At 52.1% G+C, this 27,442-nt stretch overlaps 2 protein-coding genes and 1 long non-coding RNA gene across 3 annotated transcripts in view; 2 read left to right on the top strand and 1 right to left on the bottom strand.

Moving 5' to 3' along the window:
* AFAP1L1 (actin filament associated protein 1 like 1) overlaps nucleotides 1-12,249 on the top strand; it is a 32,055-nt gene extending 19,806 nt beyond the window's left edge. Inside the window, exons 7-19 of the mRNA XM_038771085.1 lie at nucleotides 510-721; nucleotides 1,167-1,346; nucleotides 1,960-2,049; nucleotides 2,571-2,664; nucleotides 3,568-3,720; nucleotides 4,391-4,602; nucleotides 5,627-5,772; nucleotides 6,657-6,729; nucleotides 7,036-7,147; nucleotides 8,024-8,188; nucleotides 8,790-8,968; nucleotides 10,451-10,579; nucleotides 11,974-12,249. Coding sequence (XP_038627013.1) covers nucleotides 510-721; nucleotides 1,167-1,346; nucleotides 1,960-2,049; nucleotides 2,571-2,664; nucleotides 3,568-3,720; nucleotides 4,391-4,602; nucleotides 5,627-5,772; nucleotides 6,657-6,729; nucleotides 7,036-7,147; nucleotides 8,024-8,188; nucleotides 8,790-8,968; nucleotides 10,451-10,579; nucleotides 11,974-11,997 — 1,769 coding nt within the window. The 3' untranslated portion in view covers nucleotides 11,998-12,249. The remainder of the gene's footprint in view (nucleotides 1-509; nucleotides 722-1,166; nucleotides 1,347-1,959; nucleotides 2,050-2,570; nucleotides 2,665-3,567; nucleotides 3,721-4,390; nucleotides 4,603-5,626; nucleotides 5,773-6,656; nucleotides 6,730-7,035; nucleotides 7,148-8,023; nucleotides 8,189-8,789; nucleotides 8,969-10,450; nucleotides 10,580-11,973) is intronic.
* A 7,396-nt stretch (nucleotides 12,250-19,645) lies between these two features.
* Nucleotides 19,646-22,823, top strand: LOC119949683. The gene is made up of 3 exons (XR_005457239.1): nucleotides 19,646-20,102; nucleotides 20,822-21,060; nucleotides 22,548-22,823. It is a non-coding gene; the product is annotated as an uncharacterized LOC119949683 (long non-coding RNA).
* A 1,671-nt stretch (nucleotides 22,824-24,494) lies between these two features.
* On the bottom strand, nucleotides 24,495-25,343 carry LOC119949199 (defensin-A4-like). The gene is made up of 2 exons (XM_038770749.1): nucleotides 25,154-25,343; nucleotides 24,495-24,604 (listed from the first exon to the last, which is right to left on the bottom strand). The coding sequence occupies exons 1-2, from the start codon at nucleotides 25,341-25,343 to the stop codon at nucleotides 24,495-24,497; spliced, it is 300 nt and encodes a 99-aa protein (XP_038626677.1).
* Between the last annotated feature and the right edge of the window lie 2,099 nt (nucleotides 25,344-27,442).

Below are 27,442 nucleotides of genomic sequence, written 5' to 3'. Positions count from 1 at the left end.
TTACTGTGTGCCTAGCACTGCACTGAGCTCTGGAGTTGATACAAAATAATCAGGTTGGACACAGTCCCTGTTCAACATGAGGCTCACAGTCAAAAGGGGAGGGAAAGCAGGTTTAGAATTCCCATTTTGCAGATGAGGAAACTGAGGCCCAGAGATGTTAAGTGACTTGTCCAAAGGCACACAGCAGGCAAGTGGCAGAGCTGGGGTAAGAAGTCAGGTCCTGTGATTCCCAGGCCTGGGCTCTTTCCACTAGGCCATGCTGCTTATCTAGTGGACAGAACACTGGACTGGGAGGCTAGAGAAGAGTGCTCTAGACCCAGCTCTGCCTCTTACCTGCTGTGAGACCTGGGGTGGAGGATTTAACCTCTCTGGGCCTCAGCCTCCTTATCTGAGGAAAGGGCAGAAGGCCAGAAATGATTGAGACCAAGGTGGGGTGGGCTTGGGGGGTTAGAACGATTGGAAGCACCAGACAGACGAGGGGCCTGTCAGTGAGTGACTGTCCCCTGTAGACAATGACTCGGACGCGATGAGCAGCTCCTACGAATCGTACGATGACGAGGAGGAGGAGGACAAGGGTCGGCAGCCAGCCCACCAGTGGCCGTCAGAGGAGGCCTCCCTGCACCTGGTGAAGGACAGCAGGATATGTGCCTTCCTGCTGCGGAAAAAGCGCTTTGGGCAGTGGGCCAGGCAGCTGGCTGTCATCAGGGAAGACAAGCTGATGGTAAGAAGGGAGAAGGGAGGAGCCCAGGGGTAGGGGTCTGGGAGGGAGAGACTGGGGGATTCAGGAATGGAGAAGGGAGAGTCAGGGGTGTTGGCTGGCCTATGCTGGGTCACTAGGAGAGAGTAAGGTCCTGCTGGGTCACTGGGGAGAGTCAGCTATGTAATATGGTCCATGCTGTCACTGGGGGACAGTCAGGGTGGAGAGATGAGAGGGGTGTTGGTTGGGGAGTGGTGGTCTGTTCAGGGTCAATGTGGGAGAGTCGGGTTTGGGATGGTCCCCAAAGGCAGGTGTCCAAGAAGACAACCAGCAGACAATTCCTTCCAGTCTGCTGGTACCACTGAATCAGAATCCGGCGGGCGCCCTGTTCTGATCTTCTCCCTGGGAAGTCCCAGCCCCTCTGGGACCTCCTGTCTAGCCCGGTGGGGTGCTCTCTCTCTCCGCCCAGTGTTACAAGAGCTCCAAGGACCGCCGGCCGCACCTGGAGCTGGCTCTGGGCACCTGCAATGTCCTCTACGTCCCCAAGGATGGGCGCCGCAAGAGGCATGAACTTCGCTTCTCCCCGCCAGGCGCTGAGGCCCTGGTCCTCGCCGTGCAGAGCAAGGAGCAGGCCGACGAGTGGCTCAAGGTACCGTCCACTCCGGAGCCCTGGGCTGGGGTGTCCACGGCCAGAGTGGAGCCATCAAAGAGGGTCTGGATTGGTAACTCCTTGAGGCTGTGGGTGACATCTTTGAACTCCAGCATTTGTTCCCAAATGCCAATCCAGCACTCTGCCCACAGTGGGCACCCATTCTAGTGCTCTTCCCATCCTGGCCACCCAGTCCAGTGCTCCACGCGTGGTGGGCACCCAGTCCAGCGCTCTGCCCAAGTTGGATGCCCAACCCAGCGCTCTGCCCATGATGAGCACCCAGTCTAGTGATCTGCCCATGGTGGGTGCCCAGTCTAGCGCTCTGCCAACAGCGGGCACCTGGTACAGCATTAGTGATGCTGAGCTGATCTTCCCACGTCACCTTTCCACTTCCAGATCCTTCTGGGGAAGCCAAGTCCTCACCTGTCCTGGGGCAGTCTCTGTCCCCGACTCGGGCAAAGGAGGAGGAGGAGGAGAAATACTGCCATGGACTGGATGGCATGGCATGGCTGCTCCCCAAGCCCCTTTTTGCCCTGTGCCCCCGTCCAGCTCCCGGGAAAGAGGTGGGGGCATCTCTTCTCTGACCCGAAGCCCCCTGCCCTGTCCCCTGCAGGTGATCAGGGAAGTGAGCAGCCCTGGAGGAGCCGGGGGGTCCGAGTCGCCTTCGTCCCCACTGCTGCCCTGCAGGCTGGATGCAGACAAGGTACAACTGCACCCCCCTCCAGGCCATGCCAGGCACCACCACCCCCAGCCCCCAAACGTGGGATGCCAAAGTCAATCTCAGCGGCTCAGGGGGTACAAGCTGGCATTGGTGGGCAGGAACAGCAGCCTAGCAGCAAGGGGAGAGGAGGGAACAGCAGAGCTCCTGGTCTGGTCAGCTCTACCCCAATCTCGTCCAGTTGGGCAACGTGGTGATGACCAGGAGAGGGTGGGCACCGGCCCCTAAGCCAGGCGTGAAGGAAGGGGGGCAGGAAGCATCAGGGGGCATGCGGGAGGGGTGGTCAAGGAGGTAAGAGGGTGGTCATGGGGGTGGGGACAGGCTCCTAGGGGTGGGGGGTTGTCAAGGGTATTTGGGTCAGAGGTGGGGGGATGGGTGGGGGTCAGAGGTCGTGGGGATGGGGTGGTCAAAGGGATGGGGGTCAGGTCGTGCGATGGGGTCATGGGGTTCAGAGGGAAGGAGGAGAAACGGGGTGATTGGCTGGATCTGTGTCTCCCTCATGGCAGCGGCTCTCCCAGGAGAGACAGACCTCGGATTCAGACAGCGTCGGTGTAGGGGATGGCTGTTCCCCAGTCAGCTGGAGAGAGACGGGAGAGCACGGTGAGACCCCCAACTCATCCTAGGCTCATCAGCCGCTGCGGGGCTGCTACCACAGCCCAGGAGTCCAGGGAGCCTGGTGTGAAGCTGCCGGGATGGTCCTTGTCCCCCCCCAAGTCCAGCTTCCATCTGGTCCAGGTGTGCTGGGCGCCTCTGTGTCCGGAGTCTGGCTTCCCTCCACTGCCGAGGCCCGAGGCTCGGACGCAGCAACAGTGTTAGCAGCGGCTGGGGCTGGGAGTGTTGTTGGGGGACGCAAAGGCTCTGGAGCGAGGGGGTGACACCGGGGGTCCCCAAGGACACACTCTTAGAAAAGCACTGTGGCTTACTGGAAAGAGCACGGTTCTAATTCTGACTCCGCCATTTGCCAGCTGGGCAAGTCACAACTTCTCTATGCCTCAGTTACCTCATTTGTAAAATGGGGATTAATAATAATAATAATAATAATGACATTTATTAAAGCACTTACTATGTGCCAAGCACTATTCTAAGCACTGGGGAGGTTACAAGGTGATCATGTTGTTCCCACGGGGGGCTCACAGTCTTAATCCCCGTTTTACAGATGAGGTAAAACTGTGAGCCCCTCATGGGACAACCAGATTACCTGATATCTACCCCAGCACTTAGAACAGTGCTTGGCACATAGTAAGTGCTTAACAAATGCCATAATTATTATTATACCACCACTTAAAATAGTGCTTGGCACATAGTAAGCACTTTAACAAATATAATTATTCTTATTATTGTATCAGGTGGGCTTCGACAGATTTGCCAATTTAGGGGGCGGCTCCTGGCCAGGAGGGGTAATGGGGTGGGGGGGGGGGGTCCTTCCTGCTCTCTCCCTGCCCCCCCACCGCCGGGACCCCCCCATCCTCACCCGCGTATCCCCCGCCCGGCCCATTCCCGCAGCCAGGGGGAAGAAGAGCGGTCTGGCAGAGCTGAAGGGGTCGGTGAGTAGGGCTGCGGGAAGAAAGATCAACCGCATCATCAGCTTCTCCAAGAAGAAGCCGCCGGCAGAAGGCACGCACACCTCATCCGCGGAGGAGGACCTGCTGGGCTGCGGTGGGTCTGGGGGACCCAGACGGGGGGAAGGGAGACTAGGAAAGGGGCCCCAGGGGATAGCTAAGAAGGGGAGTCGGGGGGCGGGGGGTAAACAAGACAAGGGGGAGACCCTGGTGAGGCAGGGAACTGGGCAAGAGGATGCCCGGGGGAAGGGTGACTGGTCCAGACCGGAGGACGGTGGAGGGAGAACTGGTGCGAGGATGGAGTCACCCTCTCTGCTTCTCTGTTTCCCCCTCAGCAGCTCAATCTCCTCTTCAGTTCCTCAGTCTCCCTCTCTGTGTCTCAGTCTCTCTCTCTGTGTCTCAGTCTCTCCTTTGGCACTTCAGTCTCTCCTTCAGTGCCTCAGTCTCCCTCTCCGTGCCTCAGTCTCTCTGTGCCTCAGTCTCTCTCTCTGCACCTCAGCCTCCCTCTCTGCCCCTCTGTGTCCCCCTCTGGTCCTCATTTCTCCTGTCCACGCTTCTCTCCTCTCCATGCCAATGTGTCCCCTTCCATGCTCAGTTTCCCCTCTGTACAAGGAGGACCAGATCCTTACCCCACCTCCCTCTTAGCCTGTGAGCCCGGCGTGGGCCAAGACCCGATGATCCAGAGTGCCCCCCAGCTCCAAGCACAGCGTTTGGCCCAGTGTGGGCGGGCACTCGGGGGCTGACTAGGCGGCGGGCCCTCCCCGCAGGCTCCCTGCGCGTGCTGTCCCGTCAGTGCTGGCGGGAGCGCTGGTGCCGCATCCAAGCTCACACCCTCTTCGTGCACAAGGACCGGGCGGACCTGCGGAGCCCCCTGGACACCCTGGATCTGCGCGGCTGCCGGCTCGCCCCGGGCTTCGGCCACCAGCATCCGTTTGCCTTCCGCATCCTCCGTGGCCAGCGGGAGCTCGCCGTGCTGGAGGTGGGAGGCCCGGGGCTGGGGCCGGGATGAGCTGGGCGCTGCCCGCCAATGGGTGGGGTGGACCCTCGGGTGGGGGCTCTTGGAGAAGCAGTGTGGCTCAGTGGAAAGAGCCCAGGCTTTGGAGTCAGAGGTCATGGATTCAAATCCTGGCTCCACCAACTGTCAGCTGTGTGACTTTGGGAAAGTCACTTAACTTCTCTGGGCCTCAGTTACCTCATCTGGAAAATGGGGATTAAAACTGTGAGCCCCCGGTGGGACAACCTGATCACTTTGTAACCTCCCCAGTGCTTAGAATTGTGCTTTGCACATAGTAAGCACTTAACAAATACTATCATTATTATTATTATTATTATTATTGTTATTATTAGGGGGATGGGACAAGTGGGAAGGCCTGTAGAGCTGCAGCAGCGGTGATGGGTACTGTCGCACCATCCCCACAACCTCCTCTGACGCCCCCCCGCCCCCCCAGTCCCATGGCCATCTACCTGTATGGTTGACTGGGAAAGGGTCTTCTCCCCCTCATTCAATCATATTTACTGAGCCCTTACTGTGTGCGAAGTGCTGTGTACTAGATCACTTAAATTCTCTGGGCCTCAGTTCTCTCATTTGTAAAATGGGGATTAAGACTGTGAGCCCTATGTGGGACAGGGACTGCGTCCAACCCGATTATCTTGTATCACCCCTGGCACTTAGAACAGTGCCTGGCACATAATAACAATAATAATAATAATAATAGCATTTATTAAGCCCTTACTGTGTGCAAAGCACTGTTCTAAGCACTGGGGAGGTTACAAGGTGATGAGGTTGTCCCACAGGGGGCTCACAGTCTGAATCCCCATTTTACAGATGAGAGAGAATTGAGGCCCAGAGAAGTGAAGTGACTTGCCCAAAGTCACACAGCTGACAAGTGGCGGAGCCGGGATTTGAACCCACGACCTCTAACTCCAAAGCCCATGCTCTTTCCACTGCGCCACGCTGCTTCTCGGTGATGATGATGATGTTGACGATGATTATTCTGAACCAGGCAAACAGCTCAGAGGACATGGGCCGCTGGCTGGGGCTGCTGCTGGTAGCGACGGGCTCCCCGGAGACCCCCGAGGCCCTGCACTACGACTACGTGGATGTGGAGACCCTAGCCAGCATCGTCACTGCCAGCCGCCACTCCTTCCTGTGAGGACCCCTTGCCTCTCCCGGGGATCCGGGGTGGGAGGGGGAGGTCCCGTTCGGGCCATGTTCGGAGGGGTGGGAGAGTGTGAGAGGCTCGTCTGATGGGATATCCTAAGCATAGAAGCCCCCCACAGGGCCCTGGCCAGGGGGGTGCATAGAAGCAGGATGGGGAAAGATGGGTGAGGAGGAAATGGGGTCTCTAACAGGCTACAGATAATAATTAATGATAATAATAATTGTGGTAATTGTTAAGTGCTTATTATGTGGCAGGCACTGTACTTAGCACCGAGATAGATACAAAATAATCGGGGTAGATACAAGGTAATGGGGTAAATATAAGATAACAGTCCCTGTCCCACATAATAATAATAATAATTCATTCATTCAGCCAATTGTATTTATTGAGCGCCTACTGTGTGCAAAGCATTGTACTAGGTGCTTGGGAGAGTACAATATGACAACAAACAGACACATTCCTGCCCGCAACATAATCACGGTATTTAAGTGCTTACTATGTGCCAGGCAGTGTACTAAGTGCAGGGGTGGATATAAACAAATTGGGTTGGACATAGTCCCTGTCCCACATGAAGCTCACAGCCTCGAGCCCAATTTTATAGATGAGCAAACTGAGGCCCAGAGAAGTTAAGTGTCTTGCCCAAGGTCACACAGCAGACAAGTGGTGGAGCTGGGATTAAAACCCATGATCTTCTGACACACAGGCCTTTGCTCTATGCACTACGCCATGACATGGGGCACCCAATCTAAGTAGGAGGGAGAAGAGGCATTGAGTCCCCATTTTACAGATCAGAAAACTGAGGCCCAGTGAAGTTGTGACTTGCTTATGCTTACACGATGTGCCCTTCATCCGCATACATTCTTTCCCCCAGGTTTGCCAGCTCCTGCCCGGATAGGTGGGTTGAACCCCGAGTCTATGATGAAGTTCCCTATGAGAAACTGCAGGTTTGTGGCCAGCCAGGACCTCTCCCTCCTGAGGAGATAACCCTCTCCTTGTCCCCCTCCCTCCCACCCCCTACCCGAACTCCTCCACCCGGAGTTTCCCTTCCCAGAGGATGTCCCCAATGCTTCATCTTGGTCCCCAGCTTGGGTCTCCTAGCAACCGGAGGTCCTGTTGCCAGGTGATGGGCTCCATCCTCAAGGCTCCGGGCCAGTTCTGGAGGGAAGAGAACCCCCGTTGAGGGTTGAGGGGTTCAGTGTCTGTCCAGGGGCTGAATGGCTGTCCCTCCCCTCCTTGGCCCCCCTCCCCAGGCGGAGGACCCGCAGCGCCCAGCAGGGGCCCAGGTGAAGAGACACGCCTCCTCCTGCAGTGAGAAGTCACGCCGGGTGGATCCCCAGGTCAAGGTCAAACGTCATGCTTCCAGTAGGTTGCCGGGACCCGGTCGCGTCTCCCCCTCCCACAAAGAACCTTCAAGTCCTTCCCAGTCCGGTGGCCCCAAAGTCCCCCACCCCAACCTGAGGGTATGGCTGGGCCACATATACCACCTGGAAGTGACCTAGCCCAGACTATCAACATCCTTGATTTTCCCCCAATGACCCGGCCCAGCCCATCACTATTACTGACTCACCTCTCTCCAACCCTGACTCTCCCCTCTCCATTCCTAACTCTCCTCTCTCCACCCCATTTCTCCCCTTTCCATTCCTTTCCCCCAGTGACCCAGCACAGACCATCAATATCACTGACTCACCTCTCTCCATCCCTGACTCTCCCCCTCTCCATTCCTGACTCTCCCCTCTCCACCCCATTTCTCCCCTTTCCATTCCTTTCCCCGAGTGACCCAGCACAGACCATCCCACAACCCTAACTGTCCCCTCTCCATTCCTAACTCTCCCCAGAGACCCAGCACAGACCCTCCTACACACTTGACTCTCTCCTTTCCATCTCTGACTCTCCCAGTGACACAACATGGACGCTCGTCCCTACATCTATTATACCTTAGGTTTATCTGGTGCCGTTATTTTCCCCAAAAGGCTTCGTTCATTTGTCATGATCTCATTTTGTCTTCCCATCATCCCTGTGAGCTAGGGAGGCCTGGGGACTGTTGTCCCCATTTTACAGAGGAGGAAACAGAAGCCAGATAGGGTCTGTGACTCCCCCAAGGCCTCTCAGCAGGCCAGGGGCAGAGGAAAGCCCCGAAACCCAGTCTCCTGAGTCCCGGCCCTGACTGCCTCCCCCGGGGATGCCAGTTCTGCCCGTGGCCCAGTGCCATTCTGTAACATTTTTGGGCCCTTATGTCAGGCGCTCAGCAGTATCGTTACGGCAAGAACCGGGCCGAGGAGGACGCTCGCCGCTTCCTGGTGGAGAAGGAGAAGCTGGAAGGGGAGAAGCGATCGATCCGGGATGAACTGGGGTCGCTGCGGAGGGAGAAGCGGGAGGTGAAGGAGGCCATGAAGACCAGCTCAGGTACCCCGTCCCCATCCTGATTTCTGGTGCCGAGCTCCCGGTAAATGCCTGCAGTTCAACCCCCTTGCTCGGTGACCTCACCAAGGTGGGCTGAGCGCATTCAGGGTGATGAGCTTTGTATCGCGGTCCTGCTTGGTGCAGAGTGCCGTACTGGTCACCTCCCGTGGGCAGAATGTTGTCCCGGGGACCTGCTGGATGCAAAAAGCTGTACTGGGTGACCCCTGTGTACAGAGCACTGTACTGTGGACTTGGAGGGTGCAGAACTTTATATTCATTCATTCAATCATATTGATTGAGCACTTACTGTGTGCAGAGCACTGTACTAAGTGGAAAGTACAATTTGGGTGCCACCTGTATGCGGAGCACCATACTGGGCCTTTGGGCACAGAGCACTGTACTGGACATCCCTTGTGTGCAGAGGGCTATATTGTGTGGCCCCTGTATGCAGAGCATTATGTTGGGCACCCCTGTGGGCAGACTGCTGTTTTGGGAACCTGCTGGGTGCTGGCATCTGTGCTGTGCTGCTCGGAGGTCACCCCCGTCCCCCACCACCAGTTGGGACACTGAGCTCGCCTCCCACCCTTCACCCTCTGCCTTACAGGGAAGAGGCTGGAAACGTTGGAGCAGCGGGCGGCGGCGTTGGAGGCCGAATGTCGGGAGCGGGAGGAGAGACGCATCGACCTGGAACTGCGGCTGACCGCCGTCAAGGAAAGCCTCAAGCAGAGCCTGGCCGGAGGCCCCGCCCTGGGCCTGGCGGTCACCGGGAAGGCCAAGAGCTCGGTAAGCAACCCCCCACCCCACAGTCCCTCCCCAACCCCACCCCGCAGTGGCAGAGCAGAGAGCACGTTCCCCCGTGATTATTCATTTTTTAATGGTATTTGGTAAGCACTATGTGCCAGGCACTGTACTATCTGCTGGGTGGTAGATACAAGATAATCGAGTTGGGCACAGTCCCTGTCCTACATAGGGCTCACGGCCTTAATTCCCATTTTAGAGATGAGGTAACTGTTGTCTGTCTCCCCCTTCTAGACTGTGAGCCCGCTGTTGGGTAGGGACTGTCTCCATATTTTGCCAACTTGTACTTCCCAAGAGCTTAGTACAGTGCTCTGCACACAGTAAGTGCTCAATAAATACGATTGAATGAATGAATGAATGAGGCACAAAGAAGCCAAGTGACTTGCCCAAGGTCACTCAGCTGGACAAGGGGCAGAGCCGGGATTAGAAGCCAGGTCCTTTGACTCCCAGGCTCGGACTTTTTCCACTAGGCCACACGGCTTCTCATCTGAGCTGACTCGGTTCTCAGGGATCCATGTTGGGGGACAGGGGTTTGACATCTCCCGGACGACTGGCAGAGGGATGCGGGTTTGCTTCCCCTGGTATTTGAGTGGGGCAGCACTGATTGATTCCCCGTAATGGTCTGACACTGGGAAAATGATAATAATAATAATAATTTTGGTATTTGTTAAACACAATGTGTCAGACACTATACTAAGCACTGGGGTGGATACAAGCAAATCAGGTTGGACACAGTCCCTGCCCCACATGGGGCTCACAGTCTTAATCCCCATTTTCGAGATGAGGGAACCGAGGCACAGAGAAGTTAAGTGACCTAGTACACAGTGCTTTGTACACAGTAAACACTCAGTAAATACAACTGAATGGATGAGTTGCCCAAGGTCACACAGCAGACAAGTGGCAGCCGGGATTAGAACCCCAATTGTGTCCAATCAAATTTGCCTGGATCCACCCCAGTGCTTAGTACTTTGACGGGTACATAGTAGTAATAATAATAATAATAATTGCATTTGTTAAGCACTTACTATGTGCAAAGCACTGTTCTCAGCGCTGAGGGGATACAAGGTGATCACATTGTCCCAGGTGGGGCTCACAGTCTTGATCCTCATTTTACAGATGAGGTAACTGAGGCTCAGAGAAGTTAAGTGACTTGCCCAAGGTCACACAGCAGACAAGTTGGGGAGCCGGGATTAGAACCTATGACCTCTGAGTCCCAAACCCGGGCTCTTTCCACTGAGCCACGCTGCTTAACAAATACCACAATTATTAATATTGTTATTAGCAGCCACTGGTCGTGGAGAAGAGTAACGCTGATCAGAGCCCTCCCTTGTCCTGGCCCAGGAACACTGGTTAGCACCTCCGGGTGGACTGACAGGTCAGAGCTTCCCCGTCCCGTCTCTGGACCCCTGGAGGGTTCTGGAGCCAGGAGAGGCAGTGTTGCCGGCTGATTGAGTTTTCCCTCTCCAGGATGCCGGGAGCAAGCCCAGCTGCGGCTCCAGTGAACCAGCAGTCCCGGTCAACTGTGCTTCCGAGCTGAGGAAGAGGAGGCCGTCCATTGCAGCCGCCAGCAAAGGGAAAGTCTTGCAGAGAGCAAAGGTACTTCCCGCTTTAATCCCCCAACATGGGGCTCCAACGCTAATCTGTAATGGCTGGGTTTGGGATGGTTAGCCGGGATCATTCGTGAGCATAGCAATCAATCCATCAACAGCATTTTGTGAGCACTTACTGTGTGTGGAGCAGTGTACTAAGGGCTTGGGAGAGTGCAATACAGTAGAGTTAGTAGACATTATACGCCCCTTCAAAACCTTACTGAAGGCACATCTTCTCCAAGAGGCCTTCTCTGACTAATCCCTTTTCCTTTTCTTCCACTTTCTTCTGTGTTGCCCTGTCTTGCTTCCTTTATTCATCCCACCCCCACCCCTGGCCCCAGCCCCACAGCACTTTCATACATATCTGTAATTTTTTCACTTACGTTAATGTCTGTCTCCCCCTCTAGACTGTAAGCTTATTGTGGACAGGGAAGGTGTCTATTATATTGTTATATTGTACACTGCATTTAGTACAGTGTTCTAAGGTTTGTTGAGAAGCAGCGTGGCTCAGTGGAAAGAGCACGGGCTTTGGAGTCAGAGGTCATGGGTTCAAATCCCGGCTCTGCCACATGTCTGCTGTGTGACCTTGGACAAGTCACTTAACTTCTCTGAGCCTCAGTTACCTCATCTGTAAAATGAGGATTAAGACTGTCAGCCCCATGTGGGACAACTTGATCCCATTGTATCTCCCCAGCACTTAGAACAGTGCTTTGCACATGGTAAGTGCTTAACAAATGCCATTATTATTGTTATTATTATTATTATTATTATTATTATTATTATTATTCTGCACCCAGTAGGCACTCAATTAATGCAACTGATTGATTAATTGATTGATGATTCTCTGCCCTCAAGATGCTTAGTCTACTGTGTGGAAAGCACTGTACTAAACACTTGGAAAAGTACAATACCATATAGTTAGTAGCATCTTCTCTGCCCTCACGTTGTTCAGTCTACTGTATGTATCCACTGTATGTAGAGCACTGTACTGAGGGTTTGGGAGAGTACATTAGAGTTAGTAGAAACGATCCCTAATCTCAAGGAGTTTACAGTAAACAGTTTACAGTGCAGAGCACTGTTCTAAGCACTTGGGACAGTACAATAAATACAATAAATAGACACATTCCCTGCCCACAATGAGCTTACTGTCTAGAGGGGGGAGACAGATACTAACATAAATACATAACAGATTTATGGGATTAGGGGAGTACCATAGAGTATTCGTAACAATTAACATTAAGGCTTGCCACCCATCACAATTAATAATTCAACTAGGAATTGCAGACTGTGTTGGTCAATAATATGAATCCATCATAATTGTGTTTGTGACCATGACAACGATGACTCATGATTGTGACAGCAGTGACCACTGCTCATAGACCCTCTCTTTCTGTCCCACAGGAGTGGGAGATGAAGAAAACCTAATTGGATGTTTTCCAGCACTCGCCCTCCGAAGAGACCCCCCACTCCATCACCTGCCCCCTGCTTGGAGATGTTGGAGAGACTGGACACTCCCTGGAGATGGGGCAGAGCACAGATCCTAACTCCACTCATATACATGCACTCACACACACACACACACACGCTCCTCCAACACCCCCTCTCAGGGACTACGAGGGCCTATCAGGGGCTATCGGGGTGTGGTCTGGGGGAGACAGGCTTGGGAGAGGAGGGAGCTTACAGTGGGGGGATCCAGGAGGAGACTCAGAGCTCTGGGGTGGTGGGGGTCGAGGGGATGGTGGGAATAAGGGGGGGAGGACTCTAGGATTCTTCTCATCCTCTTCCGACTGTACCTCCACCTCCAGCTGGGTCTTGAGAGAAGAGAGATGGGGCACGGGGTAGTTGAGGTAGAATGTCACTGGAGAAATAGGGCTGCAGCGTGGTTTGTGCATCATCTCACTTGGGGGTACAAAGATGCAGGGTGTTCTGTGCAATGTTTCACAGGGAGACATAACGCGGCAGGATGGTCTGTGCAACCTTTCATAGGGAGACCTAAAATGGCGGGGTGGTTTGAGCAGCAGTCCACTTGGAGACATAAGTCAGCGGGTTGGTTTGAAACTCTTTTCACTTGGAGATATAAGGAAGCGGAGTGGTTTGTGCATCCTTTCAACTGGAGAAATATGACGGCAGAGTGGTTTGTACATTTCAACTGGAGAATGAAGGGATGTGGGAGGGATGGGGCAACTTTCTATGGTAGAAACAGGGACGCAGGTTGACTTGTTGGTGCTAAACCTGCCGAAAAGTATAGTGGGGGAAGAGGGGGGAGGGCAACCCACTTACTGGGCGATGAATGGTCTGTGGGGCCTCTTGAACGGTCTTTGCCATTTCCCCTCCAATAAAGATAGAACTATGTCATCACTCAGAGGGCCATGATTTCTCCCCACCCACTCCCAACCCGCTGTGGTGGCAACAGGGGTGGGAAACAGGCAGCAGATACAAGGCTCAACACAAGATCCCCACCCTAGCAGATACCCCAGGCCTCCAAGATCCTGTGCCTGAAATGGGTGCCCTAGCCCCCGGTGAAGGGGCGAGGGAGCATACAACCCCTTTTCTTCCTGACTCGCTTGTCTGGGGATTTTGACCAGACCTAGAAGTTGCCATTCAGAGTTGCAGAGATCCAAGATGCAGAGATCCAAGCTTCTGGGGCTATTCAGAATAACTGCAGTCTCTATTGAACACTTACTATATGCCAAGTGTGAGGTAGGTACAGAATTAGCTCCTTGAAGCCTGGCCCCTTTTGGCTTCTGCCCTGACAGTGAGAAGCTGGTACTTGTGTACACAGAGACCCCCTTCCTAGCCATGACCCCGGCCTGATCGATGTTGGCTGGTGGCAGCTGGGGTCGTTGGATGGGGCTTGTGTCTGGCCTCTGGCAAAGAGGGAGAAGGACTTACCTTTCTGCTCCCCTGGTCCTGATGGCCCCACAGAGGGGACTCATGGTGAGGGTCTCCTGGTCACATAATACACTCCGAAGTGGGGAATATGGGTTGTGTCGGGGCAAGGAAATGTACCCTTCAAAGGTTGGCTTTCTGCTTTGTTACTCAGATGTCGTTGTAGTGTGTGTGGAGCGCTGTATTGGACACCCATGTGTGCAAAGCACTGTGCTGGGAGCCTATTGGATTCAGAAAGCTAATTCACATGCCCTGCCATGTGCAGGGCTCTGTACCGGGCACCCCACCGTATGAAGAGTGCTGGACTAAGCTTGAACTATGTGTAGAGTGCTGTGCTGGGCATCCTACTGTGAGCAGTACACTGTACTGAAATCTCTACTATGTGCAGAGCCCTGTATGAGGCATATAGAGAAGCAGTGTGGCCCAGTGGAAAGAGCACAGGCTTCGGAGTCAGAGGTCATGGATTCAAATCTTGGCTCCACCGATTGTCAGCTGTGTGACTTTGGGAAAGTCACTTAACTTCTCTGTGCCTCAGTTACCTCACCTGTAAAATGGGGATTAAGACTGTGAGCCTCCCGTGGGACAACCTGATCACCTTGTAAACCTCCCCAGCGCTTAGAACAGTGCGTTCCACATAGTAAGTGCCATTATTATTATTATGTAATGGATACAGAATGCTGAACTGGGCACCATATTGTGTGCAGAGCACTGTACTGAGCAACTACTGTGTGTAGGGCACTGTATTGAATACCACACTGCTTACAGGGTGTTGAACTGAGCGTCTATTGTGTGCAGAGCACTTTACTGAGCACCTACTGTTTGCAGAGTACTGTACTGAATACCCCACTGTGTACAGAATGCTGAACTAAGCACCTACCTTATGCAGAGCACTGTACTGAGCAACTACTGTGTGCAGTCTACTGTACTGGGCGCCAAAGCCCTGAATGTCCAGTTGTCCTAGAATGTAGCATATGTAGTTTCAATTTCAGGAAAACCTGCACCGCCACACACACATTCCTGTGCACACATGACATCTTAGACACTACAGCAGTCCCAGCCTAGAGCAGCTTAATGCGCTCAGACTAAAGCTTCTTCCACTGCTCCAGCATGCTAACTGGAACCTACAGAGCTGAACTGTGCTTGTCTAGGGAAACATGACTTCCTTGTCCTGCAACAAGAAGGGCTCAGGTTCTGTCTCCTGTCTTTGCCCCATGGCCTCATGGGAAACTCCCGGGGTCAGGGGTAGCCTAGGATGGAGACACACCCAGATGCAGTAATACACACACAAACACGGATCTGATGCAGTTCTGTATTTGGGTCAGAGACACAGTTGTGGAGGGTTAAGGATAGCGAGCAAGATGGAGTTTTCGTAGGGGATGGGAACTCATAGAGACGCCTCATGAGAGCCTTCTGCAGCAAAGCTTATAGGTGCGACCTGGTTTCTGGCAAGTCCCGGAATTCCTCTCCAAAAAGTAGCAAAGTGATCTGCAGTTGCAGTTGAGGATGGCTCTTTGTTTGGGGTCTGTGGAAAGAGGAGATGCTCTGATTATCTGTTTCGCCCCTGCTCTTTGAGTAGAGAAGGGTTTGCCTTCTATTTGCTCTGATGTGGTTTTGTCTGCTGTCACCTCTCCCCTCCAGGGGTCCGGGGCCAGCTGCCTCTAACCGGGCAAGGGGAGAATTGGGCAGCTGTCCAAAAGGCAATCCTGACTCTTCTAAACTTGACCCCTCCGCTGTTCTCCACTCTCTCGGTTTTCCTTCAAGAGCTCTGACTGCTTCAGGGGTTTGAGCCCCTCCATGCCCTCTGACCTCCCCCCTCCCACATTTGCAACTGTCCCTATCCCTCTCTGGACCCTTGCCCCCTGCATCTCCCATGGCTGTTCCCTATACACGGCTCAGTCCAGCCACCCCAACCCTCCTGCCCCCCATCGTCCTCTCCCTCCTGTCTCTGTCCAGGCCTCAAGTCCTGGGAGGACTGGTTCCCCAGCTCCCTGTCCAGGCTCCAGACCCAGCAGTCAGGGCCGGCTCATCTCCAGGTTGTGGGCGCCGGCTCTCAGACCTCAGGGCCCTCCCACCCCTACCTGAAATGGCAATATCTGTGACTTCATCAGCCATCAGGTTGGTGTCTGGATCCTGGTCCTCTGTGGTCTCTAGTTCCTGGGTTGCACCCTCTTCTGCCCCCTCCCCTACAGGCAGGGCCAGATTCTGGGCAGCCAGGAAGAGGAGGGCCAGCAGCAGGCTGAGGGTCCGCATGGTGGCTAGTAAGCTGTGATCTCACGTTCCTGGGAGAGGCAGAGGGGAGCTGGGAGCTCTGGCGGAGAGGACGGGGAGACTCAGAATTTATACTGGGGTGGAGGGGTGGGGCTGGAGGGCTGTGGGGTGAGATGTGGTGACTGCCACAGTTGGGGGCCACTCTGAAGACATTTCAAAGGCCCCTGCCCTCTTTGATGTCCCCTCTGATGTCTCTCACCTGGGTCAGAACCCCCTCCAGCAGCTGGTCCTCCTTGTTTACTCTCGGTTCTTTCATTCAGTGGCAATAACCCTCCCTGCCGCCCAGCTGCCGGCCTGCCTGTCTAAGGTGGGGACGGCTGAGGGAACAGAAGCCCCTTTCAGAGAAGCAGAGTGACCTAGGAGATCTAATGAGTTCTAATGCCAGCTTGGCCACTTCTCTGCTGTGTGACTTTGGGCAAATCACTTAACTTCTCAGTGTCTTGGTCACCTCATCTGTCAAGTGGGGATTAAGACTGTGAGCCCCATGTGGAACAGGGACTGCGACCAACCCAATTTACTTGAATCCACCCAAGCGCTTAGAACAGTGCCTGGCACATAGTATTATTATCAAGTGCCATCGAGTCTTTTTCGTTTCATAGCAACTCTATGGATGTATTTTCTATAAAACATCCTGTCTTCTGCCACAATCCGTAACCTTTCTAATGGTTCTTCTATTATCGTTGTGGTGGACTCTGTCAATCTAGCTTCTGGTCTGCCTCTTCCACGTTTTCCGTGGACTTTCCCTAATGTCTTCTCCAGAGAATTAGAATTAGTCCTCCTGATTATGTGTCCAAAATATGCTAATCTAAATCAAGTCATTTGACCTTTCAAAGACCACTTCAGTTTAATTTGCTCCAAAATCCATTTGTTTGTTTTTTGTTCAGTCCATGGTACTCACAAAAGACTTCTCCAGCCCCACTCTTTAAAACATTTTGAAGCTCTTTCTATCCTGTTTTTTCACTGTCCAGCTTTCGGATCTATACATTGTCACTGGAAACACCATAGAATTGACAATTTGTATTTTTGTGGCAATTGTTACATCAGCATATTTCATGACTTTTTCCAGACTCTTCAAAGCAAATCTTCCTAATATTAATCTTTGGTGTTTTTCTTGACTACTAGTTCATTTATTATTGATTATCAATTCCAGAAGAGAAAAACTGTCATAGTGGTAATTGTGACAGAGAAAACTGCTAAGACAGTTATCAGATATAATGCTGTCAATGACCAATTGATTTATGTTAGATTCAGAGGAAAACCATTCAGTATGGCAATACTTCAGGTGTACACCCCAACAATGGTTGCAGAGCAAGAAGAAATAGGTTTTCTGATGAAATGCAGAGAAAGACTGAAAAAGCTGCAAGTAAGATGTGTTACTTATCACTGGGGATTGGAATGCCAAAGTTGGTAATGGAATGGAAATGAAGGTGGTTGGAAAATATGGCCTTGGAAATTGGAATCAAGCCAGAGACTGACTTATTGATTTCCGTGAATCAAATGACTTTTATTGCCAACACCTTCTTTACCCAACCTAAACGATGACTGTACACATGGACTTCACCAGATGGACAATATAGAAATCAAATAGACTATATTATTTGTAGAAAGAGATGGATGGCAGCAAAAACATGGCTCAGACCTAACTGTGGAGCAGATCATGAGCTTTTAATGTGGTAAACTCAGGCTAAAACTTAGAAAGATCAATCATGCCTTACAGCAGCCCAAATATGACCTGACGAATATTCCCCCTGTGTTTAAGGATCATGTAAAAAATACATTTGAGGTGCTTAATCTCACAGACAAGGAAGAAGAGAAAATGTGGATGGCAATTAAAACTGTAATCAAGGAAGAAAGCGATCTAGTATTGCCAAAGGTCAGATACATAGTAAGCACTTAGCAAATACCACTATTATTATTATTATTATTATTTTTAGTCTCCCTGTCATGCCAGGATTGACTGCAACAATAAGCCCTGCTGCACCGGGCAGTGAGAACTCCCTCCTCCCCCTCCCTCAGCCGGGACCTCTCTCCTACAACCCAGCATGCACATTCAACTGTTCCAGTGGGATGGGGTCAGGAGGGGCAGCAGTGCAAGGGAAGCGGGAGGAACAGAGCCCTCCACGCAGCTGAGAGATAAAAATAATAATAATAATGGCATTTATTAAGCACTTACTACGTGCAAAGCACTGTTCTAAGCGCTGGGGAGGTTACAAGGTGAACAGGTTGTCCCACGGGGGGCTCACAGTCTTAATCCCCATTTTACAGATGAGGTAACTGAAGCACAGGGAAGTTAGGTGACTTGCCCAAAGTCACACAGCTGACAATTGGCGGAGCCAAGATTTGAACCCATGATCTCTGACTCCAAAGCCCAGGCTCTTTTCCACTAAGCCATGCTGCTTCTCTACCTCCCACCCCCTTCTCCCTCACCTGTCCTAGCCTGGGCCCCACCCAGAGAGACCCCCATACTTGTGAATGGGGGAGACCCTTGCTCACCTCCCACCCTTCTATCACCCTCCTGCCCGGCTGGTGGGCCCAGATGTGTGCACACACAGGACACCCTACAAGTCAAAACCATCAGACCCAAGGCCTGGCAGGCCCTGCGGGAGTCAAAAAGGCCCAGAGCCTGCATTCGGGCCCTGAGAACCTGCCCCATCACTGTCGGCAGAACTGAGACTGGACAGGAGCGGGTTAGGCCAGAACCCCTTGGGTGGCCCGAGGCCAAGAATGAGTGACCCACACCATTGTCTCTTGGAGCAGATGGCAGCTGTCCAATCAAATGCAGCTGTCGCTATCAGCCCTCTTGATGACCAGGTTAGGCGAGCAGGGGCTGGAGCAGAAGGAACAAAGTTTGCCGCAACTGCTGAGAAAGCCCTACAGCAACGAAGGCTCCTCCACCCTCCCTCCATTCAAACCTTTCCCAGCACCAAGGCCCAGCATCATTTTTTCCTTCCACCAAAATTGAGCTGACCTCGGGCCCCTGAGCCTGGTCAGATAGTCCCGTGGCAATCCATATCCAGATGACCTGCAGTTCCAGGAGATGCTCCCTGCCTGCAGAACCCGGCCCTCTTAATAGAGACCTAATTCCCACCCCTATCCCCTCCCACCTTGGGCCGGCTAATTGACCAAGCTCCTGTCCTAAGCGGTTGGGAGGTCCCTGCCCTCAGAGGAGCTGACACTCTAAAGGGGACAGACCAACAGATGGACCAGTCATTAACAAAAAGGGAAGGTGGAAGAAGGAGGAAGGCTAGGCCTGGCAGTTGTCCCGATAGGTCAGGATTAGAAATGGCTGAACAGAGACCTGAATGGACAAATAAATGTGCAAAGCAACAGATGAACAAATAGGAAAATGCCTCCATTCAGAAGTCCCGAGGAGAGGGAGGAAATCGGTAGGAGTTTGGGGAGGTGCTGGGCTGATGTGGTGGAACTAGGATTAGACTGGTAGCAGGGCCTGGATTAGAATGTAGATCCTTCTGATTCCCAAGCCCGTGCTTTATCCACTAGACCACACTGCTTATCCCCCGGCCCACCTCATCGCCCTGGCCTGGAATGCCCTCCCTCTGCCCATCCACCAAGCTAGCTCTCTTCCTCCCTTCAAAGCCCTACTGAGAGCTCACCTCCTCCAGGAGGCCTTCCCAGACTGAGCCCCCTCCTTCATCTCCCCCTCCCCATCCCCCCACCATACCTCCTTCCCCGCCCCACAGCACCTGTATATATGTATATATGTTTGTACATATTTATTACTCGATTTATTTTATTTGTACATATTTATTCTATTTATTTTATTTTGTTAATATGTTTTGTTCTCTGTCTCCCCCTTCTAGACTGTGAGCACACTGTTGGGTAGGGACCGTCTCTATATGTTGCCAACTTGTACTTCCCAAGCGCTTAGTACAATGCTCTGCACACAGTAAGCACTCAATAAATACGATTGAATGAATGAATGAATGAATAGATAATGCTTGGCCCATCAGGTTGGGCTTGGGTATATCCGGATATAAGAGGTCAGCAGACAGAGGGCAGGAGAGGTTGTCACCGACCTGTCCAGGTCACTGCTGGTGCCGCCCCAGGGGGTGGATCACATCGGCATCAGAGGAATGACGGGGCCACTTCCACCACCCGACCAGGCTCTGCCTACATGCCCCTCCAGGCTTTCCCGGGAAAAATCTGGACCCCCTCTGTCCTCCTGCCCTCCTGCTCCACAGATCATCAGCCTCCTGCTGCCTCTCTGATGCCCGGGAGAACCCGGCCCAGGTGCCAACTGGGGACTGAAGTCAAGTAAGAGCTCCCAGCCCAGGACAGACAGGAGAACACGACTGGGCCCATGGGGCTGACCAGCTGATGCTGAATGCTGCTTTCCTAGACCACTTCTCTAGGTAAGAGTGGGACAGGTCCTTGGGGCAGGGAAGCTGGGGGACAGCGAATGTGAACTTGAGTGAATGGGGGCAGGGGGTCTGGGAAGCCCCTTGTGAGTGCTGGGGAACGGTGGAATGCAGGTAATCTGCAGTTGCTACTGACTGTCTCCTGTCTCACGAGACCCTGCTTCCTGGTTCCCCTTTCCTATCTCCAAGACTCCTCTGCACTTACCTTGGCTTCTGCTGAGAAGGCAGATTTCTCTCTGGGGCTAACCAGGCCTCAGAGAGAAGCAGCATTGCCTAGTGGATAGGGCATGGGCCTAGAAGCCAGAAGGACTTGGGTTCTAATCCCGGCTCCACCACGCTGTTTGAAGAAGTAGATGGCTCCTCTGGGGTCTGGCCCCAAGAGAGAGTCAGAACTCTAAGCAGGTCATCCAATCCATCCCTCAGCCTTTTGAGGGCATCAACCTTGTTCTTCAAAATCTCCTAGGAAGGAGAGGGCACAGTTTCCCAGTGTAAGAAATAGGAAGAGTAAGCACAGTAATGGCATTTACTGAGCACTCACTGGGGCGGGCTCTGTACTGAGTGCTAGGAAATGCACAACAGAAGGTGGAAGCGCATTCCCTGCCCAAACAGATTGGGACAGAGGTAGGACCTTTTTGGATTGACCCTCCTGTGACCCCTCACTGGGTAATTTAGAGCCTTCGAGAAAGTGTCCGCAAACATCTTCTCTCTTGCAGGTTGAGCGAGGAAATGCCAATGTGTTTTGTGAAGGAGGATGGCTGGAATGTGGGCTGGAGGACTCGTCTGCTGTGAGTGCTGAAGGCTGGGAAAAGACAAGGTGGAAATCTGGTCCTTGACAACTGCGTCTTCCTGGCCCAGTGACTTGTTCCCAATACAACTCAGGTGTCGAGATACTTGTGTCCTTATTCATGTCACTTCCAGGATGTTCCTGCCTCCTCTTGGACATATTGGGTCTGTGAGTGTTCTCAGACTGAGCCCCCCTTTTCCTTTGCTCCTCCTCCCCTCCCCATCGCCTTAACTTGCTCCCTCTGCTCTACCCTCATCTCTGCACCACAGCACTTGTGTATATATGTACATACTTATTATTCTATTTATTTTAGTAATGATATGTATAGATCCATAATTCTATTTATTCATATTGATGCCATTGATGCCTGTTTAGTTGTTTTGATGTCTGTCTTCTAGACTGTAAGCCTGTTGTTGGGCAGGGACTGTCTCTATTTGTTGCTGAATTGTACTTTCCAAGCACTTAGTACTGTGCTCTGCACACAGTAAGCGCTCAATAAATATGATTAAATGAATTGAATGAATGAATGAATGAATGAGTGTGCCCTTGGGTGTGAGCATCGGTGGGAGAGAATTCCTTGCACACGTGCCAGCTGTGTCTGAGTGTGTCCACTAGTGTGAGCATTGGTGAGAGAGAATCCCTCGCACACATGCATACTGTGTTTAGGAGTGTGTCCATGAGTATGAGCACACCCTCACCCACATGTACGCTGTGTCTACGAGTGTGAGTGTAGGTGAGAGAATCCTTTGCCCACGTGCACACTGTGCCTGTGAGTGTGTCCAAATAATCAGTCAATCGATGGTATTTAGTGAGTGCTTACTTATTTGCAGAGCACTGTACGAAGTGCTTGGGAGAGTAAAATGCAACAGAATTATCAGACACGTTCTCTCCCCATAACTAGCTTACAGTCTAGAGTGAGGGGTGGGGGTTAGGGTTAGTGTTAGCGTCAGTGAGAGAGACTCCCTCACACACTAGTACGCTGTCTTTGAGTGTGCCCACGAGTGGGAGCCGGAACTTCATTCCTGGATCAGGAAGAAGGTCTGGTGTTCCCTAGCTCTGTAGGGAACGTGAATTACTAATGTCCAGCTCGTGACAGAAAACAGTAGCACTAAACGCTCTAGGAAAGCAGTAGGGGGAGTGCTGACTCCTTAAACAATGTGTCCCATTAATAAACCGGCGGTATTTATTGAGCCCTTAGTATATGCAGAGCACTGTACTATAAGCACTTGATGTCCACATTCCCAACAGGAGGGCACACCCCTAGACTAGAGAGGGAGGCGGGAAGGGAAAAGGTTGGAAGAACTGCCATGCCCCAACCCTTAACCCAAACCCAACTTCTACCCAAAAGATGTACCCCATTCTCAAGACCAGGATTCTGTCTCCAAAGGGGGCACCAGGACACTGGGAGGAGATGGTTAGAGATGGACCATCCCACACCCCTGACTCCCCCATCACCATAACTTACTCTCTCTTAGTGACCCAGGACAAACCATCCCACACCCCTAATGCTCCCCTCTCCATCCCTGATTCTCCCCCACTGACCCAATGTGGACCATCCCACACTCCTGATTCTCCCCTCTCCACCCTTTGCTCCTCCAGTGAACAGCATGAACAATCCCACCTCTCTGATTCTTCCCTCTCCATCTCCATTCCAGGCTGCACAACTTCCTGTGGGAACAGACACCCAACCCTTGGGGGAAAGAAGTGTTTCCTGCTGTTTGTTCTGAATCTGCTGCTCTCCAGCTTCATTGGGGCTGTTCCTTCACCCTGTCAGGGTGGAATTTGGGAAACAACAATTTGCATTTGCCCTATCCTTCCACTTTATGGTTTATACATGTCAATCCTGTCTTTCTGTCAGGCTGGAGATACTAGGGCTCATTCTTGCCAACCCTTGCCATAAACGAAGCCCAGGGATTTGTTTGTATCCACCTCAAGAGCTTAATACAGTGCCTAGCATATAGTAAGCACTTAATAAATACCATTATAATTATCATTATTATTATTGTTGTTAGTAATCAATCAATCGTATTTATTGAGTTCATTCTATGTGCAGAGCAGTGTTTGAAGTGCTTGGGAGAGTACAATAAGCAGGATGGCATAGTAGATAGAGTATGAACCTGGAAGCCAGAAGATCATGGGTTCTAATCCCACCTCCATCACTTGTCTGCTTTGTGACCTTGGGCAAGTCACTTCACTTCTCTGTACCTCAGCTACTTCATCTGTAAAACGGGGATTGAGAATGTGACCCCACATGGGGCAAGAACTGTGTCTGACTTAATTTGCTTATATCTACCCCAGCGCTTAATACAGTGCCTGGCAAACAGTAAGTGATTAATAAATACCATAATAATAATATTAATGATAATAATCATCATATTTATTGAGTTCTTACTATGTGCACAGCAGTATACTAAGTGCTTGGAGAGTACAGTACAGCAGAATTAGTGGACACATTCCCCTCCTAGGAATTCATGCTTCCTCTATTTTAGCTTGCTGCGTACTTCTTTTTTTATTTATAGTATTTGTTAAGCACTTACTATGTGCCAGGCATTGTTCTGAGTACTGGGGTAGATGCAAGATAATCAGGTGGGACATAGTCCCTGTCCCACAGAGGTTTCACAGTCTTAAACCCCATTTTACAGATGAGGTAACTGAGGCCCAGAGAAGTTTTGTGATTTGCCCAAGGTCACAAAGGAGACAAGTGGTGGAGCCAGAATTTGAATCCAGGTCCTTCTGACTCCCAGGATCGTGGGCTATCCACTAGCCCACGCTGCTTCACAACTTCCTTCTAAACTGCTGCAAATGCATTTGTATTTGTACAGAATGCTAGATTGCAATCTGTAAGCTCCTTGAAGGCAGTGATCATGTACTCTCCCAAGTGCTTTGCATAGAATAAGAGCTCACGTAACCTATCTGTGCCTCAGTTTCCACATCTGCAAAAATGAGAATTCATTGCCTGTTCTTCTCACCACAGGTGGTGAGCCCTGTGTGGGATAGAGACTGTGTCCAATCTGATTAACCTGTATCTACCCCAGTATTTAGTACAGTTCTTAGCACGTAGTAAGCAGTTAGTAATTTTTATGGTATTTGTTAAGTGCTTACTATGTTCCAGGTGCTGTACTAAGCGTGGAGGTGGATACAAGATAATCAGGTTGGACACAGTCTTGTCCCAGGTGGGGCTCACAGTCCACAGTCTTCATCCCCATCTTACAGACAAGTTAACAGAGAGAGAGAAGCTAAATGACATGCTCAGGGTCAGACAGCATACAAGAATGGTGGAGTCAGAATTGGAACCCAGGTCTTTTTGACACTTAAACCTGTGCATTACCCATTAGACCACAACACTTCTCTACTACCACAGTTGTTGTTATTGTTTTTATTAAATGACAGATTCACAGAGGCGGGTGGGAACAGAGTGGAGGAGCATCTAAAACCACAGGGAAAGAACACAATACTTCTGGGAGTCCGAGAGGGCAGAGACCTCAATCTTTTGCAATCCCAGGGCTTGAGGTTAGATCTGTGTCTAATAGTAGAAATACAGCAAGGAAAGGAGGGTGATTCCATTGGAGGTCCGGAAGTGGCCGTTGGTTGATGTAACAGGCTCAGCACTCACAGCAGAGGCGTCTATTACTGCTGCAGGTCCCCATCTGGGCTTCTGGATCTGAGCAGTTTGGCTTACAGAAGCAGAAACAACTCCTCGCCCCATGGTCACCTGCCAAAAGGAAAATCCACGGGCCCCGGTTGGCTGCTCAGCTAGTCCTCAACCCGTGGATCCCAGCCCAGCCAGGGCACCAGCTGGAGAAGCCAACCACTGACTGCCCACCTGCCCAACTGGCACAGAGGGGTCAGCATCCAAACTGTGCACTGGGGACTAGGGATGGGGGCTCTCAAATCAAATAGGGACTACAGACAGGACTGCACTACTCTCCTTCCCCTCAGATGATGGGGGAGAGGAGGAGGAGGAGATTAACAGCAGAAAGAAGACCAGAAGGAGGAGAAGAAGAGGAGGAAAAGATGGGTGGGAGGAGGAAGAGGAGGAGGAAAAGGAAGAAGGGGAGGAGGAGCAAGAGGGGACAGTGTTCCAGAGAGTGTTAATCAGGGGTTGGCATGGTATTGAGAAAATTGAGAGTGTAGTGGACACTGCAGGGTGTCTTTACTGGACCCTATGAGAAAGCACCCCAGACTCTGCCCCCATGGAAGCTCCCCATTCCCCCTCCCTGGCCTCCAACTTCCCCGTCCCCAGGACTTGGTCCACTCTTACCTAGAGAGGGGGTCTTGAGCACGAAGCTCTGAGGGGCATCGGCATTTAACAACAGCTGGTCAGCCCCAGCGACCCTGGGCATGTCCACCTGTCCATCCTTGACCAGGAACTCTTCTCTGACCTCAGCCCCCTGGACCTGGGTCCAGGTGACCAGGCAGAGGACAGAGCAGAGCAAGTGGAGGATCTTCATCTTAGGGATGGCAGGAAACTGACGATCTCTGGAGCGGGAGGTCTGAGCGGGCCCGGATTTATCCTGGGGTGGCTTAGAGGGGCCCAGGGGCGGAGTCTGGGTGGGCGGTGTCCTTGGGGACCGGGAAATGTCCCAAACATCCCTCTGATGTCGCTGTGATCACCAGGTCTGATCTGGACTGCTCAGTGATGACCTCTCCCACCTTCAATATGCCTACCCCTTATCTGCAGAGATCACCAGCCCTACTGACTTCCCATCATCCCCCTGGGTGCGGCAGACTTCCAGACATGTGGCCTGTCTGTCTATGTGTGACTAGGAATTTAGGGATCTCTTCCATTCTGCAGCCCGGAATGGAGATGGAGAAGGAAAAATCAGGGGTGTGGGATTGTCAGATGTTCAAAGGTGAACTGGACCTCTGAGAAACAGTCCCCTCCAGAACCATGAAAGATGTTCAGATGGCTGATAAACTCTGGGTGGGGTTGAGCTTACTGCCCCTTGAAACATGAGGAGGAGGGGTAGGTGGAGGAAGAAGAGGAAGAGGACGATCCTTTAAGAAGGCGGTGGAGGAGGAGGAAGGGGAGGATTAGGAAGAGAAGATGGAGGAGGAGAAAGAAGAGGAGAAAGAAGAGGAAGAGGAGGAGAAAGAGGAAGAGGAGAAAGTGAAGGGAAAACCAGGACTGCAGTTGTCCTGGGCCCTCTGGGGGTCAGACAGTCAGTCATTCAATCATATTTATTGAGTGCTTTCTGTGTTCTGAGCACTGGACTAAGTGCTTGGGAGAGTACAATACAACAATATACAGACACATTCCCTGCCCACACTGAGCTTACGGTCTGGTCCCATATCTGGCCACTGCCACAGTCACCCTCGAGAGGGGACAGAGAGAATGCTCTAGGTTGGGTGAGAGCCATGTCATCCAGTATCCCACTGTCCATCTTCCCTGATCTGGCCCCTCTTCACTGGCTGGAGATTAACCAGGTTTAAAGGCCTCAGGTGGGTAATCACTGGAGGTTCTTGAGGAGCGGGGGGATGTGGATTGAGGAGTTATTTAAAAAAATGATCCGAGCAGCAGAGTGAAGTATGGACTGGAGTGGGGAGAGACAGGAGGCAGGAAGTTCATTGAGGAGGCTGATGCAGTACAGAAGTCAAAGTGGGAAATGATAAGTGCTTGGATCAATGTGGTAGCAGTTTGGAAGGAGAGCAAAAGGCGGATTCTAGAGATGTTCTTGAGGGAGGATAAGGAGGTGGTAGAGGTGGATGAGAAGAGGAGCAGAAGGGGGAGGTGGAGGAGAGGAAGAACAGTGGTCTGCACACAGTAAGCACTCAATAAATATGATTGAATGAATGAATGAAAGGAGGATGATCGGGAGCGGAAGGATTAACCGGGGGTTGGCATGGCACTTAGAAAACCGAGTGCAGTCCATACTGCGGAGAGCCTTTCCTGGACTCTACTGGAAGGCAACCCAGAATCTGTCCCCACCAATGCAGCTCTACATTCCACCCCCATGCCCAGGCCCCACCTCCCCCTGCCCCCACCTCCCCCAACCCCAGGACTTGGCCCTCTTTTACCTAGAGAGTGGGCCTCGAGCACAAAACTCTGGGGGGGCATCAGCGTTTAGCATCAGCTAGTCGGCCCCAGGGCCCCGGCCACATCCACCTGTCCATCCTGGTCTGGGAGCTCTTCCCTGACTTCAGCCCCCTGGGCAAAAGATGGAGAAGAGTAAGCAGAGGGTCCCCATATTGGCAGCTGAGCAGGGATCTCCTGGGCACCGGAGGGGTGGCAGGAGGTTGACGATCTGTGGATCGAGAGATTGGAGTGGGCCCGGATTTATTCCGAGGTAGCCTAGAGAGGCCCAGAGGTGGGGCCTAGGCAGGCAATATTCTCAGGGACCAGGAAGTGACCCTGAAATCCCTTTGTTGCTTCTGTGATCCACCCATTGGGGTGGCACCAGTTGTGACCGGGACAGGTCGGTGATTTATTTCGTTAATGATGTGCATCTAGCTTTACTTCTATTTATTCTGATGACAACTGTTCACATGTTTTGTTTTGTTGTCTGTCTCCCCCTTCTAGACTGTGAGCCCGTTGTTGGGTAGGAACCGT

The sequence above is a fragment of the Tachyglossus aculeatus genome, chromosome X2 (genome assembly GCF_015852505.1).
Source record: "Tachyglossus aculeatus isolate mTacAcu1 chromosome X2, mTacAcu1.pri, whole genome shotgun sequence".
In the NCBI taxonomy this organism is placed as follows: domain Eukaryota; kingdom Metazoa; phylum Chordata; class Mammalia; order Monotremata; family Tachyglossidae; genus Tachyglossus; species Tachyglossus aculeatus.
This window is presented reverse-complemented; position numbering and strand designations above follow the sequence as displayed.

Bases quoted from the DNA above. Each gene is read 5' to 3' on its own strand.
- LOC119949199 (XM_038770749.1), bottom strand. From the start codon at position 25,343: ATGAAGATCCTCCACTTGCTCTGCTCTGTCCTCTGCCTGGTCACCTGG. The intron at 24,605-25,153 runs GTAAGAGTGGAC...TCCTTTTGGCAG, and splicing joins GCTCAAGACCCCCTCTCTAG to GTGACCATGGGGCGAGGAGT.